This window comes from Bos indicus, chromosome 22, assembly GCF_029378745.1.
Source record: "Bos indicus isolate NIAB-ARS_2022 breed Sahiwal x Tharparkar chromosome 22, NIAB-ARS_B.indTharparkar_mat_pri_1.0, whole genome shotgun sequence".
In the NCBI taxonomy this organism is placed as follows: Eukaryota; Metazoa; Chordata; class Mammalia; order Artiodactyla; family Bovidae; genus Bos; species Bos indicus.
The window spans coordinates 45,966,887-45,987,222 of record NC_091781.1 but is presented as its reverse complement, the minus strand read 5'-3'; the positions used below and the strand labels follow the sequence as shown (position 1 = coordinate 45,987,222).

Below are 20,336 nucleotides of genomic sequence, written 5' to 3'. Positions count from 1 at the left end.
GCAGATTTCACTAACGATCTCAGGACCGAGAATGGACTTGGTAGCATCAGTGCAGAAAGCTAGCTCTAAGGCTTTCCTTCCTCTCCTCAAAGTTGGCCTGGTCTTTCTGAGCTTGCACCCAGAAGCTTGAGATAAAGGTGTGTTTATCTTGCAGGGTGCACTTTCTTATGCCCACCAAACTAGGTCATGGACTTCGTAGTTTTTCTGGCAAAAATTACCATGAAAACCTTTGTAAGGGATCAGAGTCAGCATCCTGTATGTACTTGTGTGTGTGTATGTTTCTATAATTTTTACCAAAATTTCAGGCTTCAATGCTGTTATTTCATACAACATTCCATGAGTTTTAAAATGCAGAAGCTGTTATCTGCTGGCTGACTGGCAGAATCCCCCTGACTTGTGCTGCTCTGTTTTAGGAATTCGGACAAGGGCGTGGAGGTAGCCTTCCTTGGCACTCGCACAGGCCTCTCGAGAATCAACCTGTTTGTTGGGGCAGAGCAGCTCACCAATCAGTAAGTAGGGAGCTCCTGAAGCAGGATAATGAAAGGGGCGTTTATATCATTCATTGATTCCAGCAGCGGTGGAAACAAAACTCAGACCTGTTGACATTTTTCCTCTCTATTCTCCTTTGGGGACCACAGTGTGTGTGTTTTTGGCTTCCCTCATAGCTCAGTTGGTAAAGAATTCCCCTGCAATGCAGGAGACCCAGGTTTGATTCCTGGGTTGGGAAGATCTCCTGGAGAAGGAATAGACTACCCACTCCAGTATTCTTGGGCTTCCCTTATGGCTCAGCTGGTAAAGAATCCACCTGCAATGCAGGAGACCTAGGTTTGATCCCTGGGTTGGGAAGATCCCCTGGAGAAGTGAAAAGCTACCCACTCCAGTATTCTGGCCTGGAGAATTCCATGGACTGTACAGTCCATGAGGTTGCAAAGAGCCAGACACAACTGTGCGACTTTAAATGCAAAATATAAAATGTGTGTGTGTTCACCTGCTCATTGTTGACCTTTCCACAACTCTGTTCTTCACACTTGTTGGCATCTGTCCTCTGTCCTGGAGCCCTCTCCCACCCTTCTGGGTCGCTTAAGGACGCTAGAGATAGTGTGGCTACTGGGGGAGCAGCCAGAGGGAGGACTCACTCAACTCCTGACAGATGACCAGAGGGCTTTCAGCCGTCTTGCACCTCTGCTGAGGAATTTCTGCTTGTCCAAGAAGCAGTGTTTCAATTCTGAGCGTGTTTGTGTACATTTTAGTGAACCTCTGTGCCTCAGCTCAGAGTCTGAGGGCCTGTAGAGCCCCACAGCCAGGACTGGGCATTCTGGTGGCCCTTGCTTTGATGCTGTTTCCATGTTCTAAAGAGACCAGATGGACAGTGGGCTGAGTGTCACCAACTTCAGTACCCAGATGCCATTTAAACCAACACTGTTCAACCCCTGTATCTTCAGAGAGCCCCAGGGTCTTAACTCTTTAAACTGGTGTTTGACCAGAGCTGGTATGAGCCTGGGAAGTCCTTCCTGAGCCTATTAATAAATTTTCTCAATTTCTTTTCTCTGAAGTAAGAGACATTATTAAGCCAGGGATGAGTGGAGTCTGAGGGACAGTTTGCCAAGTGTGTGTTTGTGATTCCAGAGGTTACCATGGAGCCTCACAAATCCTGACCTTCAGGGACAGTGAGAATAATGGAGGCACTGGGTATCCAGTGATTTGAGAGGGGCTGGCCTGTCAGGAGCACTATGTACCATTAAGTCCAGTTGAGCTGTGCTCATGTGTCTCTTAGATGAGTCCTGGACACCAACCACGTCATCTTATAAAACCACATCTGTAAGTGGCAGATCCATAGATTTTTGGTTGTTTTGTGGACTGGCTTTTAATTCCCACGTGAAGGCTCTTTCTTTCTCAACTCCTCAGTTTGTCATTTATGAAGTTGACTATAGTCATGACTTGACTCTTTTGAAGTCCTCTCTACACCTACGCGTGCATGCGTGCTTGCGTGCTCAGTCGCTGAGTTGTGTCTCACTCTGCGATCCCATGGACTGCACCCCACCAGACTCCTCTGTCCCTGGAGTTTCCCATGCAAGAATAGTGGAGTGGGTTGCCATTTCCTACTCCAGGGGATCTTCCCAAGCCAGGGATTGAAACCACATCTCCTGCATTGCAGGCAGATTCTTTACCACTGAGCCACCAGGAAAGCCCCTGTATCCTGAGACAAATACTTTAACAGATGGCAAGTTCCTCGGAAGGACTAAAAGTGTCAGGATACACATCCTCTTCTCATTTTAGGATCCAGAGAGGCGAAGGACAACACAGAAGTAGACTTTCTAATCCTCAGAAGGAAAACCTGTTATGTGTTTTGAGATACAAATAGATAAACAAGAAAGCACTAACAACGACATACCCTAACACCTTGCTAATCTCATGGTCAGGTGATTGTGATGGATTTGAAAGATGGCAGGACCACACTCAAGACTGCTGGCTCACCTGCGGTCTGGCTCACCTCACTCATTGCATCTGAAAAATGGGTTAATGATCATTGGATATCTGGATGGATGAAATATCTGTCTTCAAGAAACACGTATCACTGATTCATATAGAGGCACCTTGGCTTGCATTGTCTTGGGATCTTGTATCTGCTACCCCCTCCAATCAAATGGTATTTGTTGATACCCCCCTATTTGGGTACACTATTAGCCAGAGCTAGAAAGAGTTTAAAATTTCTATGTTTTTGTTAAAGAGAGTTCAAAGTATTGGGAATAAGTTTGGATAATATAAAGTGCCCATGCTAGAGCTAACCTGTAGTGTCATCAGGCTCCTACACTGAGGTTCTATCTCCTATCCCCACCACCTGATTTTGGAAGTGTATCTATTATAGTTCATGGCCCCTATAACCTGCTATCATCCCCAATATTAGCCATATATTGTTTCAGCTTACATAGTCCTTTCACACATGGTGTTATATAATCCTGATAGTACTGCAGTAAGTGTAATATTATTATTCCCACTTTGTAGATGAATAAATGGGGCTAAGAGACTCAGTAACTAACCCAAGTAACTCGCTCAAGATCATTCAGCTCTGCCTAAAACTTAGAGGAGTCTCACCCAACACCACAGCAGTCCCTCATATCCAGAAGTAGGTGCAGTCCTGTTTGCTGGAGAATAGGGAGGGAAGGGCTTCCCCAGTGGTTCAGGTGGTAAAGAATCTGCCTGCAATGCAGGAGACCCGGGTTTGATCCCTGGGTTGGGAAGATCCCCTGGAGAAGGAAATGGCAACCCACTCCAGTGTTCTTGCCTGCGAAATCCCATGGACAGACGAGCCTCGCAGGTTACAGTTCATGGGGTCGCAAAGAGTTGGACTTGACCAAGCAATTAACACGCAATACAGAGGGAGGGAAGGAAAGAAGCAGCAAATATCCTCACATAGACCCAGTTTACCTTCTTTACACTTTTTCTAAGAAGAGTGAGATCTATTTAAGATGTTGATCCCCTCAAAATATGTATCTATGTGTCTGGATTTTAAGGCAAGACAAAGCTTTCTGAGCCTTTGGTCTTCTGATAGGATTTCTGGAGACTTTATTTGCTTGCTTCAGATGCTAAGGCTATTAGTTCACTAGGTATACTAGGAAAATCATTTCACCTACTGGGAGTCTAACTGCAGGGTTATACAAAATATTTCTGAGTAATCTGGGATGCATGTTGCACAGGTCCTCTCTATACTGAGAAAAATCAGGTCAGGGTTCTAAAAGCAACACTGTTTTTACCCAGCAAAAGTTGTTGGGATGTACTTGTGTCTGGCTTTTCCTTGTTCAGTGGTGCCATGCTCTTATTCTATTCTATTTCAAGGGACTTCCTGAAAGCAGGAGACAAGGAGAACATCTTTAATGCAGACCATTTCCCTCTCTGGTACCGAAGAGCTGCAGAGCAGATTCCAGGGAGCTTCGTCTATTCGATCCCATTCAGCACAGGTGGGTGCCCTTGTTGGAGGCTGGCTCTGTCCCTTTGGTCCTGCTGGCCTGAGCATTGCATGCAGGGTATGAGGGAGCATCCTGGAGGCTAAAGAGAGCCAAAGTCAGCCAGGAGAACCAGTACTGAATATTGGTCTAGCCCTGAACCAGTGAGTGACCAGCTCCGTAAGTGTTGCTACCCCAAGTGCGAGGAAATTTTTACTTGACCATACTCTACAAAACACATGCCAAGAAGCAGGGCTGTTATTTTATACCATATAGAATTTGCATACGAACTTCTCAGCAGATGTTTTTTTTTTAATCTAAAATGTGGTCACGGTCCTACTTAGAGAAAATTCACACAGCCATAACATTTTTTGCCAGAACTTTCAGCAAGTCACATCACTTTGGAGGCTCACAATTCCTCATCAGAGTTGATTTAAACCAACACACAGTAATGACTAAGATTTTGTGTAGCCTCATGCTCTCCTAACAGGGAGCTGCAGTGACCAATGAGAGGCATGTAGCCAATGATCCTTCCAGTCTTTAGGTTTTATGATATTATTAAAAAAAATGCTAGGGTCTCCTCCCTCCAAAGGAGAACTGAACAGTACCTTATTTCAACCAGTTTTAGAAGCAAGAGAAACTGGAAAGGCTTTTCAGTTGTCCTTGGCTTTTTCTTGTCTCGTTGTTGTTCAGTCACTCAGTCATGTCCGACTCTTTGCGACCCCATGGACTGCAACACACAAGGCTTCCCTGTCCTTTGCCATCTCTTGGAGCTTGCTCAGACTCGTCCATTGAGTTGGTGATGCCACCCTACCGTCTCTTGTTTCATGCGTCTGATATTGTTAGTGCTCATTCTGTGTAAGGCTCTATATTGTGCATTGTAAAAGCTTCAGGGATGAAAAGTAGTACTAGAAACTTGGATTGCTCTGGACAGTTCAGTATATGCTTATGTTTTATATTAGAGGCTTCTGTATTAATCTCTTACAAGCATTCCTGTCACCCCTAATGGGGATTCTCTAATGCTTTAGTGGCAGAGCTCCTCCCTGAGTTTTGGCACTTGCTTGTTTCCATAAATGAAACATCTATAAAAATAAAGTTTTCAAAAATTTGGGTAGACATGTTGATAAGAGTTGTCTAATAATTAGTTGAATGAACTCATTAGGAAGAGGGTCCCTCATTAATGAAGATATTAAAAAAAAAAAAGACCGAGTGTTATTGTAGAAATTCCCTCCCTAGGTGGGATTTTAGAGGAGATTATCAGTTAGATTCCTTTAAGAAGCAAGATTCTTGGGGTCTGTCTATACTCCTTTGCTGACAAGTCTGTGTTAACTCACACCTACGCACATGTATGTGTTCTCAAATATAAATTTCCAGGTACTAAGAATTTCTTTATGTTTATCTGTATCACATTTTATTGTTGAAAATACCAACTAAGAAGCAGTGGACTTTCTAATTCTGCAAACCTATCAATAATACTGTCTTATTTTTTCATGCAGTTCCATGATACTTTCTTTTTTGTAGTCTTCTGAAGTAAAAAAATAAAACTTAGCTTTCAAGATCTGGACTGGATCCATTAAGTTATCCAGAAGGGGATTTTCCCAAACCTGGGCAAGGATGAGGAGTTGTGGGTAATGAGAACGTCTCCCAGAAGTTGTTGCACGTGTGTGCGTCTATGTGTGTGTGTGTGTTTGTGTGTAATGGCTTCTCTGTTCAGTTTGCTTTGTTGTTATTCACCATTTTCCCTATAAAGAATTATGTCTGGAAAAGAATTCTGATTAATTAAGGCTGTTGTCTAATTGGTTTTTGGCAAGTGGGGTTTTCACTGAACTTTGAATGAAATCACATAATAAAAAGGAATTTACCTTATTCATGATAAAGTTATGGATGACATAATATCTTAGGAGATTTTGTGGCCCCTTTAGATTTGGAGAAAATGTTAAAAATCACCGCACACAAGTGTTATGGTAGAGCTCTCTCAGTTTTTCTCCTGTGTATTGAATACCTATACACACTGGGAAAGAAGCTGGTTTTTATTACGGCTTAAACTCAGGCCAGAAAATTCTTAATTGTTTTGGTCATAAGTATATTTAAATTCAGATCTGCCTTCTCCCTGCTTCTAAATTCAATTGGATTGCATTCAACTCACATTCACTGAACCTTTTATAAGGCAGCCACTGGAGTAACAATTATTAACTATGGGCATTAGGAATTTGTGTTCAGTGTCTTTTAATGCATAAGTATTAGAACCATCACTAGTAATTAAAAATCTCTTTATACTAATACCATATTGTTACCACATTAATAAGAGTATGGGGTAAGGATTTCATTCCAGCTCTGTCCCTATTTAGAATAGTTTTGCTCAGAAAAACTTGGCTTGAAATCAAAATTTTATATCTCAGTAAAGTTTTAACCAACAAATCACAGCTAAAGTTCTCAACTCACTGTAAAATAGTTTCAGTACTTTATCTCAAGCAGCTGTCTATGGCTGTGTTTAGAAAGGCAATGTAAGTATGATAACTGACACAGTGAACACTGATATTCAGTTCAGTTCCATTCAGTCGCTCAGTCGTGTCCGACTCTTTGCGACCCCATGAACCGCAGCACGCCAGGCCTCCCTGTCCATCACCATCTCCCGGAGTTCACGCAGACTCACGTCCATTGTGTCGGTGATGCCATCCAGCCATCTCATCCTCTGTCGTCCCCTTCTCCTCCTGCCCCCAATCCCTCCCAGCATCAGAGTCTTTTCCAATGAGTCAACTCTTCGCATGAGATGGCCAAAGTACTGGAGTTTCAGCTTTAGCATCAGTCCTTCCAATGAACATCCAGGACTGATCTTTAGAATGGACTGGTTGGATCTCCTTGCAGTCCAAGGGACTCTCAAGAGTCTTCTCCAACACCACAGTTCAAAAGCATCAATTATTTGGCGCTCAGCTTTCTTCACAGTCCAAATCTCACATCCATACATGACCACTGGAAAAACCATAGCCTTGACTAGACGGACCTTTGTTGGCAAAGTAATGTCTCTGCTTTTGAATATGCTATCTAGGTTGGTCATAACTTTCCTTCCAAGGAGTAAGCGTCTTTTAATTTCATGGCTGCAGTCACCATCTGCAGTGATTTTGGAGCCCCCAAAAATAAAGTCTGACACTGTTTCCGCTGTTTCTCCATCTATTTCTCATAAAGTGATGGGCCAGATGCCATGATCTTCGTTTTCTGAATGTTGAGCTTTAAGACAATGTTTTCCCTCTCCTCTTTTACTTTCATCAAGAGGCTTTTTAGTTCCTCTTCACTTTCTGCCACAAGGGTGGTGTCATCTGCATATCTGAGGTTATTGATATTTCTCCCAGCAATCTTGATCCAGCTTGTGCTTCTTCTAGCCCAGCATTTCTCATGATGTACTCTGCATATAAGTTAAATGAGCAGGGTGACAATATACAGCCTTGACGTACTCCTTTTCCTGTTTGGAACCAGACTGTTGTTCCATGTCCAGTTCTAACTGTTGCTTCCTGACCTGCATACAAATTTCTCAAGAGGCAGGTCAGGTGGTCTGGTATTCCCATCTCTTTCAGAATTCTCCACAGTTGATTGTGATTCACACAGTCAAAGGCTTTGGCATAGTCAATAAAGCAGAAATAGATGTTTTTCTGGAACTCTCTTGCTTTTTCTATGATCCAGCGGATGTTGGCAATTTGATCTCTGGTTCCTCTGCCTTTTCTAAAACCAGCCTGAACATCTGGAAGTTCATGGTTCACATATTGCTGAAGCTTGGCTTGGAGAATTTTGAGCCTTATTTTACTAGCGTGTGAGATGAATGCAATTGTGCGGTAGTTTGAGCATTCTTTGGCGTTGCCTTTCTTTGGGACACTGATATTAGTAACCACAAATGTTTTAAAATGTGGTCCCTCTGTGGTGATTAATAATTTTGATGTGAAGTGGTTAGATGTTCCCCAGTGTGGGTGTCGTAACTCGGTGCATTGATTTCTTAAGCTGAGAGGACTGCCTACCCCACACTCTGGGCCTAACAGGGCGGATCCACTCTGAGTTCTGGGAAGTGAGAACTGGTGCAGAATTGGTGACTAATCTTTTTTTTTTTTTTTCTTACAGGAACAGTCAACAAAAGCAATGTGGTGACAGCAAGTACCTCCATCCAGCTTCTGGATGAACGGAAATCTCCCGTGGTGGCAGGTAAATGATGTATTTCAATCAATGAATATAAAATGAGCATGATGTCCATTCATCATTCATCAGCTACTTCCATGTATCAGAAAGTTGGCTTTGAAAGGTTAAAAAAAAAGAAAAAAAAAAAAAAAAAACTATATCCTCTTCAGCTTGGCATCATCTCCTCCAGCCTAAGGTTCTGACAGCTGGTTGAATTTGACATGAAAGCAGAACTATTTCCCAGGACTTTTATCCATAGAATCTGAGCCAGTAGGAAATTGTTGGTATGTGCAGAAGATCATTTCTTGACAGTAGATGCCATGCCAATTTAAAGTAAGCTTCAGATCTCCCACTCTCTGTCATTGGGATAACAGGGGCCGTGCAAGGAAATTGTGGGTTTATTTTTGGCAAAAAGAAGCTGAAATGTGCCCTTCTCTGGAGAACTTGGGATTTTCATCACCCTAATCCCCCTGGGGATTAGAGTTAGATGTATCTGCAGGTGCTGGGTTTGGGACCAGGGGAAAAGCCATTTCAGGACCGAGTTTTAAATTGTCAAAGAAACCCTGTATCTGGCTTTCCCCATCCCTCTCACTTTTAAGGGTGTCAGTAGATTTTTTTGACTGACTGGAGGCTTTCATTGGTGATATTTTGCCTATAGGGCCAGAAACTGCCATAAACCCTCCTTTGGGAACAGATGCTGAGAAAATGGAGCCTAAGAGTATGTCTGGCACATTGTTTGTTTCTGATAAATAATTATTGGACCCTTTGGTTAATGAGTGGGTGAGACTGTCTAAGTATCATCCTGATAATTGGCTAGATTTACCAAAGGGGGTCATTTTGTTTTTGGTAAGTTGTGCCATAGGATGATTTTGAATATCTACTTCTGTGACTCCACACACTGTGGGATGAAATTGAAATGGATCAGACATGTTTGAAGTGGTTGTTCTTTGGCTTTATTTTCTGACATAGCCTGTACATCATAATTGTATTAAATATTAGCAGGACTGAAATATTTGGTGACCATTGCCCTGGTTATTCCTGGGTTATTGGATATGACAAGGAAGACGGTCATATATATCTGACCGGTAGCTCATCTTCAACTAGGCAGACCTATAACTAATCAGCCAGGAGATAAAGACTGTGAAAATTCAGGGCTGCTGTCTTCACATTTTGTTCTTAGTGTCTCATGTTCCTTGAGGAAAGTAGGAGACAGGATCATTTAACTCAGTAAGATTTATTTTTGTTTGAAGGTCAGCCTTACTCACCTCCAGCCTGACCCAGCCAGCTAGTTCTGGAGGCATGTTATCTCTCTGGAGTTGAGGCCACATGCACCAGCTGATAACATGGTCTGAATCAAATTGTCTGTTTGAAATTTCTTTCTAAAACGTTTTCCTTGAATTTCTCATAAAGTCACCATGAAGGATGCTCTGTTTTGGCTCTGAGATAGCTGTGCCCATCCCAGCCACATCTGTCCAAGTTAACAAACCATGTTCAAATGTTTCCAAATGACTTACATTTCATAAATGTCTATTTGGCTGAGTATGGATGAAACGTGGACTCAGCCTGGGCACTGTGTGTCCAGTCTGGAGAAGACCGTGACTTTTCCAAATGGTGTGCTTGTCTACTGTTTATTTATATGCTGGCCAGAGACCACAGGCAAGTCATGAGACATGGTTGGCCCACCCTGAGTGGGTGGAAGAGACATCCTCCTGGTCACTACAATTCAATGTGTGTCAGCCGGTGCCTATTTTCAGGAGGCTGTTACAGAGCAAGACGAAAAACAAGGTTATCCAGAGAACGGTATTTAGTCATTACCTTTTAAATCTGGTGATTATGAACCTTCTTTTTTAAAGTATATTGAGTAGACATAAGATAAAACAGAATTGCTCATATTTGATCTGAAGGCTGACATGGATGCAGCATCATGAAGGCAGTGACCTCAAAAGAACCTGTATGTCTCCAAAAGCAGAGAGGCCTCCTCAGCACTTCCCCACATTTCACTGGCTCTGACTCACCCGTCATGTCACTGGATGATTAGGTTCGGCCACTTTCTTCTGTGTATTCTCGACAAATTAAGTAGACATTGTTTACTGCTTTAAAATTAAAAAGCCCGTTTTAATTGGGGAAGAAACCTTGTTTTGGCAGATGAAGAGGAATATGTGAGCAGGCTTGTCCCCCAACCAGTGTGCCTCCAACGGCACATGGGATACAGCCAACTGGCAGTAATTTGGGATTTCAGTGAAATCCTTGTGCTGAATTGAAATTTATCTGAAAAGAAAGGTGTGCACCTTTGCAGTTTATTATCAAGGACTACTTTGAAAAGCCTGCAGTGCTCCCAGATCTGGTCTGGTGTTCTCATGTTCATCGGCTACATGTGTCTGTTTGCGATAGAAAGAGTTTCTTGTTTTGGTTTTATGTTTGTGTGTGTGTGTGTGTGTGTGTGTGTTATTCTCTTCTTTCTCTCTTTTTTTGTTTTCTTTTTCAAACAAAAACATTTAGATACTCATCTGTCAATGACATCTTTGAAGAAAGGGCAGTCAAACTGGGCCGGGTTCCATATATACGTCAGCCTCAGAGCATAAATGGGCCCCATCCATCTTCTTGGCCTTTGACGTTGCTTACAGTCCTTTTCTTGAGGAACTTGCCAACTCTCCAGCTGCCACTAGCATGCTAAATTTTCTTAATTGCTTTCCCACTGCACAGGAAGAAGTGGTAGGACTTTCTCTTTGGCCCACCAAGTCTCTCTAGAGTGCTAGAACCTGCTGTGTGTGTCAGGCCCCTAATCCATTTTTCTGTTGTTATTGGAAATGTAAACCTGGGATTGTAAGGTCCACATAGTCTTGTCAGTCACTCTGTAACTTGCTAAATGTGTGGTCTTGGGTCCCTGAAGTTCTATCTAAAATAAGGTTGGGATTACTATCTCCCTCACCTTACTCTGGGTTGATTTGGGGATAAAATGAGGAAATAAATTTTAAAAACATCAATATCAAGAAGTAAAAATTACCAGGATTTGAGGTGGCCTATTTTTATCTTCAAATTGGCAATATACTTCTGCATTCATTCATTTATTCAATAAATATTTCCTGACCTCTTTCTTTTGCCAGCCCTCTAAATAGAAATGAATAATAACCAGACCCTGTGATTGACAGTCTCTCCCCTTACTCCCTATCCTCGCTGCCCCCCACCCGAGACCTTTAAAATAGCAGCTATTTTTAAAGCCATGTCTGCACAGGATAAGTGAATTGAAAAGCTGAACAGTCATTTAGAAACTCCTAGAGATCACAGACTTCCTACTTTTCATCTTCTGTCCTTCACAGCATAACCCAGTGTAGTCCCTGGAGTATAGTAGACACTCAGTAAGGATTCTATACATTGGATTGAACTTACAGAAAGCCATTTTGCCCTTAGTGGTTATGACTTGAGTTCTGTAAGTTACCTAGATCGTGGTGTTAATTCTACACTACACTCTCAATGAAGAGACCAGGCCCAATAAACCAAGAGTCATAGGCACTGTTTCCATCATGCTGGGGTGGACAGGACCAGGAGAAGAAAATAAATACATAGATGGGAGGAGCTCAGAAAAATTGGAAGGTTTAAGGAGGCAAGGAACTTCTTCCCCTCCCTGGAGTGTTTTCTGACTTCCCTATGCTTCTAGACTCTCCCTCTGACAAATATAAAATACTTAATCTCAATTTTTGAAAAGCTCTTATTTCTGAATTTTGAAAGTAATAGGTAATAAATTCCGAGTTATTTGCTTTAAAATGTAAACTTTAACATATCAAAATCTAAAATCTCTTCTAAGGTATTCTAATTTCATTTCCTAAATAATTTCTCTGCAGAGGCAAGGGCCATCCCAATTATATTTTTATTCCCAGTGCCGAGGTAAGAATTGATATGGTAAATATGTCAAGAATATTGACTAAGTGACTTGAGAAAGGTGGGGTTCATTTTTACCTGTTCTCTATACTACCCACTCCAGTGTTCCTGCCTGGAAAATTCCATGGACAGAAGAGCCTGGCAGGCTACAGTTCATGGGATTGCAAAGAGTTGAACACAACTAAGCGACTAACGCTTACAGGCACACATGCTTGCAAAGTTTACTGACCAAATAGTAGGAACACAGAACTCGACCAAAACTCTGAGAGAGGCGCTCGGCAGCTAAACTTCCAATCCACACCACAGTGAAGTGATGCAGACCAATATGGATATTTTAAGGAGTAGGAACACTGTCTGGTGTCCCATTTTGATGGCAACTGTTGTTGGCACAGTAGTTGTCTCTGCATTAGCAGATAGTTCTTCGAGGTCCAAGCATCTAACCTGATGCTTAGGGTAGCTAAAGTGTTCAGCAACAGAAAGAAAGGCATTGGTTACAGGAATGAATATTTTAACAGGTTTATTGAGACATGAATGATTTATATACCTAAAATTACCTGTATTAAGTGTAAAATTTAAGGATTTCTAGTAAATTTTGGGAGATTCTGATCTCCTAGACTATTCCTTTGCAAGGAACACAGAGCATGTTAGATCCATTCATGGGGAAAATTGGAAAATGTAGGTTAAGTGGTCTTATTTGCATAATTTGGGCCTTATAATGAAGGGGGATGCTTGATGTTAGGACAAAAGATCTCATTTTAACCAGTTGATTAAGAAAGAGGTTGCTGAACATCATTGACCATTAGCTATTGTCAGGTACGTGTTATTTAAACTGAGTGTACTATTTAATATACAGCTTTCCTTACAGTTGGGTAAATAATGGTGCCAAAATGTTACAGGCAAATATTCAGCTCATCAACATTTCTTTGGTAGGATTTCATATATGTGGTATATATGAGTTAACTAGTATTTAGAAATTATGTGTCAAGTCTCCATGGATAAGCTTCTAGTTTATAGGTGAGCAAAGGGAATGTTTTATTATAGCAGAAGTTAATATTTACTGATCACGCTAGTTGTTCTCAACCAGGGACAGTTTTGACCCCCAGGAGACATTTGACAACATCTGGACATATTTTTGATTGCTGTGACTGGTTAGGAGGTGTCCTGCTGACATCCAGCAGGCAGAGATCAAGGATACTCCAGAATGTCCGACATCACACGGGACAGCCCACAGCAATGCAGTGTCATCTGGTCCGAAATTCAGCAGAGGTGGGGGGAGAAATGGGTTACCCTGACAGGCAAACTTCACTCTTGGTGCTTTCAAATTCAGTGTTTTCCCGTGTAGGCTTATTTACAAAAAGCACTTATTTCGTATCTTCATTTGTTTCATTAAATCATTCAATGAGTATATATATCTAGCACCTACCATTTTCCTGTTGCCAGGGATACAGCTGAGAACAAGCACCCCGGAGGGCCTTGTGGAGCGAGTTGGGGGATGATGTTTGATGCGGTGAGAGGGCACTGTTGGCTCTCCTGCCTTGAGGCTGGGGTGGCAGCTACCAGTGAAGAATCATTCCGACCAAACTGCTGCCAACGGGGGAGAGCCTGCACTTGTGGGGGAGGTACAGACAGCAGACAAGCTTTGCAGGAATGGGAGGAAGAAAGGAAGAAGGGCGGAAGGGAGGAGGGGGAGAGGGGATTTCCGGCTGCGGCTGATGCTCTGTGAAAAATGAAGTGTGGTTGGGAGTACCAAAGGCAGGGAAGAATGCTCATGTTCATACTTACATGTGGCAGAGGCAGTGCTTCTCCAGACTGAGGGAGGATGGGGACTCAGAGAAGGCCTCCCTGAGGAGGTGACCTGATCAGAGATTGGAATGATGAGATACAGCCATTATGCAAAGATCTGTGGGAAGAACGTTCCAGCAGAGGGAACAAACTTCTCCAGGAATCTTGAGTGAGATCCCTCACACATGTTGTGTCTCGATGGTTTCTCTGAGACACAAATGAGTCTCTCAGGATCTAAAAGCATGACTGATGGGCAGATGCTCCAGGGAGAAGTGAGGAACCCAAGGCAAGTTGTGGTCTACATGTCAGCTATGAGATGGGGCTTTTTATGTATTTGACATTAATTTTTTTTAAGTTGACTTACAAATGCACTGCAGGGGCAGAAGGGGCTCTAAGCTGTAGGAATGACAATAACAAACTTCAGAGACGTGGACTAGTGATGTAGCTACCAACTATGCTTTATTTCAAGTCTGCAAGAGAATCTGAGTTAGAGTTGGCCACAGAGAACAGCTGCTCTGCATACCACAGTAGACAGTGACAGGCACACTGAGGATCATTGCTCCAGGAGTAAAAATAGCCCAGAGTTTTGAGAAACTGAATCTGTGCTCACTCTCCAGGACACTCACTCCCATGAGCCACTGTCCTTTTATAAACCTTACCAAAAGCCCCAACACATTCTCCACCCCCAAATCAGCAGCAGAATTTTGGAGTTATGGGTCCTTATACCCAGTTTTTGAGTTCTGTTTTGGCAGAACTCCGCTTTCCAAGGTCATGGTGGGATTTGGACATTAAAGCCAGTGTAAGCCAAGGATTTAGCAGTGAGCACAGGGCCATTTCCCCCTTCTTGCTCTGGGATTGAATTTTCACATTTGTAAAATGAGGTTGATTGGTGCTTTGGTTGGATTTCTAGCAGCCTGCTGCTGCTGCTAAGTCGCTTCAGTCTTGTCCGACTCTGTGCGACCCAATAGATGGCAGCCCACCAGGCTCCCCCGTCCTTGGGATTCTCCAGGCAAGAACACTGGAGTGGGTTGCCATTTCCTTCTCCAATTCAGGAAAGTGAAAAGTGAAAGTGAAGTCACTCAGTTGTGTCCAACTCTTCGCGACCCCGTGGATTACAGCCCACCAGGCTCCTCCGTCCATGGGATTTTCTAGGCAAGGGTTGGAGTGGGGTGCCATTGCCTAGTTTTTAAATATAGAGATTTGTTTCATCATCATAGAAAAGGAAAAGAATTAACCAATAATGGTCTATTTCTTGTACCCAGATTCAGCCTAGCTTTGGGGGACCCCTCTAGTTCCTTTTGAGAAAAATAATTTATATAAAGAAAGTGCTTGGTGAATACTTAGAGCTGAGTGCTCAATAATGGTTAGCTGGTAAATTATCACTGCTGTTGTTAAGAATGATACATGCTACACCGGCCACACTCATTAGCCAGTGCTTTTTGTCATGTGCTGTTCCCTGTGAAAACTTGCATAAGGGATATCATTAGAGTATCTTTAAATGTTTCATAGTAAAGTTTTGAAAGTCACACTTTCTTGTACCTATTCCTCAGAACAGAGACTGACAAACTCTAATCCACAGAACGAAATTTAGGATGCTGCCTTTTTTTTTTCTAAGAGTTTTGTTGAGGTATATTTCATTTACTATAAAGTTCACCATTTCAAGTCTACAGTTTATTGGGTTTTGGTATTTTTTAGGTGGTACAACTGTCACCACAGTCTAACTTTAGAACAATTTTATATTCTCCCAAAAAAAAACCCCATACCCACATACCCTTCTCACTCTTTATATCCCACTCGCTACTCCAGCCCAAGGAAACCCACTAATCTCCTTTCTGTCTCTGTGGATTTGCTTACTCTGGACATTGCAGATAAATGGAATCATACAACATATGGCCTTTTGTGATTCACTTCTTTCACTGAACTTGATGCTTTCAAGGTTCATGTTGTAGCAAGGATCAATACCTTAGCATTTTAAACTGTCAAATGATACCCCATTGTGTGCATGTATAACATTCATCCATTTATCAGTTAGTGGATACTTCTGGGTTGTTCTCACTTTTCAACTATTATTAACATTGGTAATAATTTTGGTAATTGGTAATAATTACCAAACAAAACAAAAACATTGGTAATAATTACCAATGTTGATATGAACATTTAAGTACACATTTCTGTTCAGGTACATGTTATAGTTTCTCCTGGGTAGAAAGTGGAATAGAATTATTGGGTCATAAGGTAATTCTAGATTTGATATTTTGAAGAACTGACAAGCTGTTTTCCAAAGCAGCAGCAGCTTTTTACAATCCCACCAGTATTGTACGTGGCTTCCAGTTTTTCCTCATACTTACGAATGCTTGCTATTTCTGTCTTTTTCAATTTAGCTATCCTAGTGGGAATGAAGTGATTTGCATTTCCCTAATAACTAACTACACCAAGCATCTTCTCATGTATATGCCAGCTCCTTGCATATCTTCACTGGGGAAATGTCTGCTCATATCTTTTGCCTGTATTTAAATTAGGCTATTTGTCTTTTTATTGTTGAGACATAAGTTCTTTATATATACTGGATGCAAGTACCGTGTCAGATACCTACCACTTATGTTTATAAATAATATTTTATTGAAATACATCCCTATCCATATTTTCTGTGGACAACTTCTTGCGCAAATGGCAGAGCTGAGTAGTTGGGTAGAGACCATATGGACTAAAAAGCCAAAAATATTTACTGTCTGACTCTTGAGAGAAACCATTTGCCAACTTCTGCTTTAGATAAAAATATGTCATGGTCTGTTTTAAAAAAAAATACCAAAAATGCTAATTTGTTCACTCACTTATTTTGCCATATTTTTATCTTATAAAAATGAAGAAAATATTTAAACCAAAGGTGTGTGAGTAGATGTTGAAGACAGAAGTTCCTGTATCAGAAGGTATCCATCATTGTGCCTAATATTTTTGTATATGTGGTTATAGAGATATCGCAATCAAAGGTCCTGGGCTTTCTAAAAATATATGCTCTCACTGTCAGTCAAGACAGTGATTTGCTTAATCTTCACTTTAGTTTATAAACCTCTGAACAGTGTAATCAATGTAATGCTTGATAGAACATTGGAAATGCCCTCACATGCTTTGGTGGAAAACACTTTCTGGGATTTCCCCCCACCCAGCACAACTCATGAGAGATTTGGGGATTTATTTAGCTGCCTTTATCCAGGCAAATCTCCTAGTGACCTTAATGGGATTTTGATCTTGGTTAAAACTAGTATATATATGACTCAGGCTAAGTGAAGGGCTAAAGAGGATAAATGAGCTGACATGCATTTCCCCTCTCTGGGAAGAGAGGGCATGATTGGAGGCTCAGTCTGCGGACTCTTGCGCATGGAAAATGCTTTTGCCAGTCTGTGGTGGGAAAGGGACAGTGCTGATCAAAGGCTCTTTATTCCCATGGCCTCCCACAGTTTGCACTCACCAAGAACTCCCACATTCTATTCTGGGTGAAAAGATCTGCATGAGGTCAAGATCAGTGTCTGAATGTCATTCCTACTTCAAGACCAAATTATATGTGACCAGGCTTAGGCAGACTAGAGTGTACAATTGTCTTAAAACATAAAAAGAAAGCTCAGAATGAAAACACAGCACATGGCATTTTATATACTTGTACTTCACTAGCCTCCTTCGACCGATTTCCATGTTTTTGCTGATATAGTAAGATTCTTTTAAGCCAAACTTATTTCTGTTATTACGTTATTTTGTGTTATTTCTTATTTTTCTGCGCTCTTCTCACTTTCTCTCTTTGATGCTTTCTGGAACCCCTCCAGCCAGGTTTCACCCATAGTGAATCATTTCTCATCAAGGTTGTTTGCAGCTCCCACATTACCAGATCCAAAACTGAACTTCAGATGTGCTTTTTCCTTGGTCTATCAGCAGCACTTGACCTTGTTGACCACACTCTCCTTGAAAACCTCTTTATTTGCTTCTTTGCCTACCTCACTGCCTCCCCTCTAGGTCTCCTTTGCTGATTTTGTTCATCTCTTGATTATGCATGTTGGAGGGCCCCAGGGCTCCTGTACACTTGCAAGGCTTTTAACACCATTTAGGAGGTGATGATTCCTAAGCCAGACCTCTTTCCCTTGACTCTTCCTTGTCTGATTAGTGTCTCTGCCTCTCCCATCAAAAACATCTCATTCCCAAAAGCCCATCAAATGCAATTGACTCCAAGCTTAATTTGTTGTAGTTACCTGGTTATTCAGTCCAAAAAGTTAGGAGTCATTTTTAAAAAAAAGTGTTTATTATGGATAATACTGAATATAATCAAATGTAAATAGAAGCATGAGAAGAAACCCAAGGAAACCCATGCATCCTTCATTCAGATTCCTTCTCCACTAATCATTAATGACATGACTTTGAACAAATTACCCAAACCCAATGAATTATCTTCATCTGTTGTATGGCAGTAAAATGCTCTCATGTTTTGCTTAATTTGAGACTTAGACAAAAATGAAAATATTACACTAAAAACAACTGGCACACAACCTGGTGCTTAATAAAAGTTGATGGCAGTGCTATTATTGTTCTTATCCAAATAATTAATATAACAATGCTGTAGTTCTTATAATGTGGTTCCCCAGAATGAGAGAATAATGGCAGAGGTTGGGTTGTATTATACATGCTAACCCTTTGCTCCTGTAACTGCATTTATCAGATATGCAATTAATTTTCTGTGTGACTTTGGAAAAATTCCTTTCATTTTCCACTCTTCTATTTCCTGTTTGTAAAACAAGAATATGAAACATAAGTCAACTCCAGTTGATCAGGAGTAGGTACTTAGAAAAGAGATTTAAAAGAATTCTGAGGCTTTGACTGGGGTCAATAGATAAGTTTGCTGAGATCTGTTAGTAATGTCTGAAGCAGGTAGGGAAGCTGGTCACAGCTATTCTGAAATTTGCAACACCTAGACTAACTGCTCTCAAAGGACCTTCCCAATTCCCAGTCCTCTGGTTCTTTATCTTCTCTTCTTGGTAAGCCTTTGAAACTGGGTAACATCCTATCCATCCAAATGAATATTCAGTGTCATTAGAGTGAAAATTAGATGTGGATACTCCAGTCAAGACTCTGAAAGGAAAGTGAGGGATTGCAGTCCTGCCTCTCCCAATGGGAGGGAGGTTTATTTGAGACCTTATTAAAGTTTGAACATAAATAAATAAATAATTTTCATCATAAGGGAAAACAGGGTATTTCCCTGAAGTTGTGTGTAAGCCACACCCAGTAACACCATGTGGGGTTGGAATATCATTTGCTGGTAGGTTTCTGTCTAGTAGCATTATCATTGGATACACTGGTGGGTTTGACCCAAGTGAAAATGGTTATTTCCTGACCTGCAATAGAAAGTTACAGATTTCTAACAGTTAGTTGTATAATTATGATAATCGATGCTACAGATAGATTATTTTAGAAATTGATCTGCTTCCTTTTATATTTTAGATCTAAGATAAAAGTGTCTAATTTCTGGAGTAACTTGGTTAACTTGAATAATGAGATTTCAGAGCCTTCAGGAGGAAATCCTGTGATTCACTTTTAAGTCTTCCATTTTTGTAAGAAAAAATATGAAACATCCATTGTTCATGGACGTTTTATCATCTGAAGCACAGGATTATTCCTGCAAGGTCAGGGATATTTGCCTTAATTTTAAAAGCTTTCCAGGTATAGATTTGACACTATGTCTTCTTTCTCCACAATCTCTGTGGCAGAGATTCCTTCTACAGCCTCATTATATGCCTCACATTTTTGGGTCCTGCTATTGTGACTGAGGCTGGGAGGGTTTGCGGGCAGGAGGAGAAGGGGACAACAGAGGATAAGACGGCTGGATGGCATCACTGACTCGATGGACGTGAGTCTGAGTGAACTCCGGGAGTTGGTGATGGACAGGGAGGCCTGGCATGCTGCGATTTATGGGGTCTCAAAGAGTCAGACATGACTGAGCGACTGAACTGACTGAACTGATTGTGAGTTTGTGACCTCTGGCAAAGCAAAAATAGTGATACTGTGCCACTAAATATAATGAAAAAACTATATTTTACAAAATTTTCTCAGAGCAATCAACAATAAACGTGATATTTATTCACAGTATTCCTTCAGTAAGGCTCTATGATGGAAGGGCATTTTATAGGAGAATCTATAAATATGACAGCAGCAATAAACAGCTGAAAATAATCTATGAGGCGTTTGCAAATTACCCCTCATGAGCTGTAGTGGTTGTGAAAGATAATTTGTGGTTCTCACAGGATACCCTGCAAATTGAGTCTTTCATCTGCAAGTTTTTTACAGAGAAAACATTTCATTTCTCCTATTAACGAATGATAACTCTGCATTTGTTAATCTAAACAATTTGATTTATATTTTTCTGTGCTGAGAGACTTGTTGACATTTTAGGGTAAGTAATTATTTTCATCGCCAACTTCTCTTTGTGGTAACTGTAGGCAAAAGATAGACATCTGAATATAAGAAGGTATCGTTTTAATAATTTTCCTTAAAGACATCTCGTAAAGCAGGAATCTATTTGCCCAAGTTATCATCTGTGCCTAG

At 41.2% G+C, this 20,336-nt stretch overlaps 1 protein-coding gene across 4 annotated transcripts in view; it reads left to right on the top strand.

The window, feature by feature from the left end:
* The window catches only part of CACNA2D3 (calcium voltage-gated channel auxiliary subunit alpha2delta 3), an 898,858-nt gene that overhangs the window by 737,430 nt on the left and 141,092 nt on the right, over positions 1-20,336 (top strand). For all 4 annotated transcript variants that reach the window (XM_070776473.1, XM_070776472.1, XM_070776475.1 and 1 more), the window contains 3 exons: positions 414-509; positions 3,835-3,956; positions 8,046-8,126. In XM_070776473.1, the coding sequence (XP_070632574.1) occupies positions 414-509; positions 3,835-3,956; positions 8,046-8,126 (299 nt within the window). The remainder of the gene's footprint in view (positions 1-413; positions 510-3,834; positions 3,957-8,045; positions 8,127-20,336) is intronic.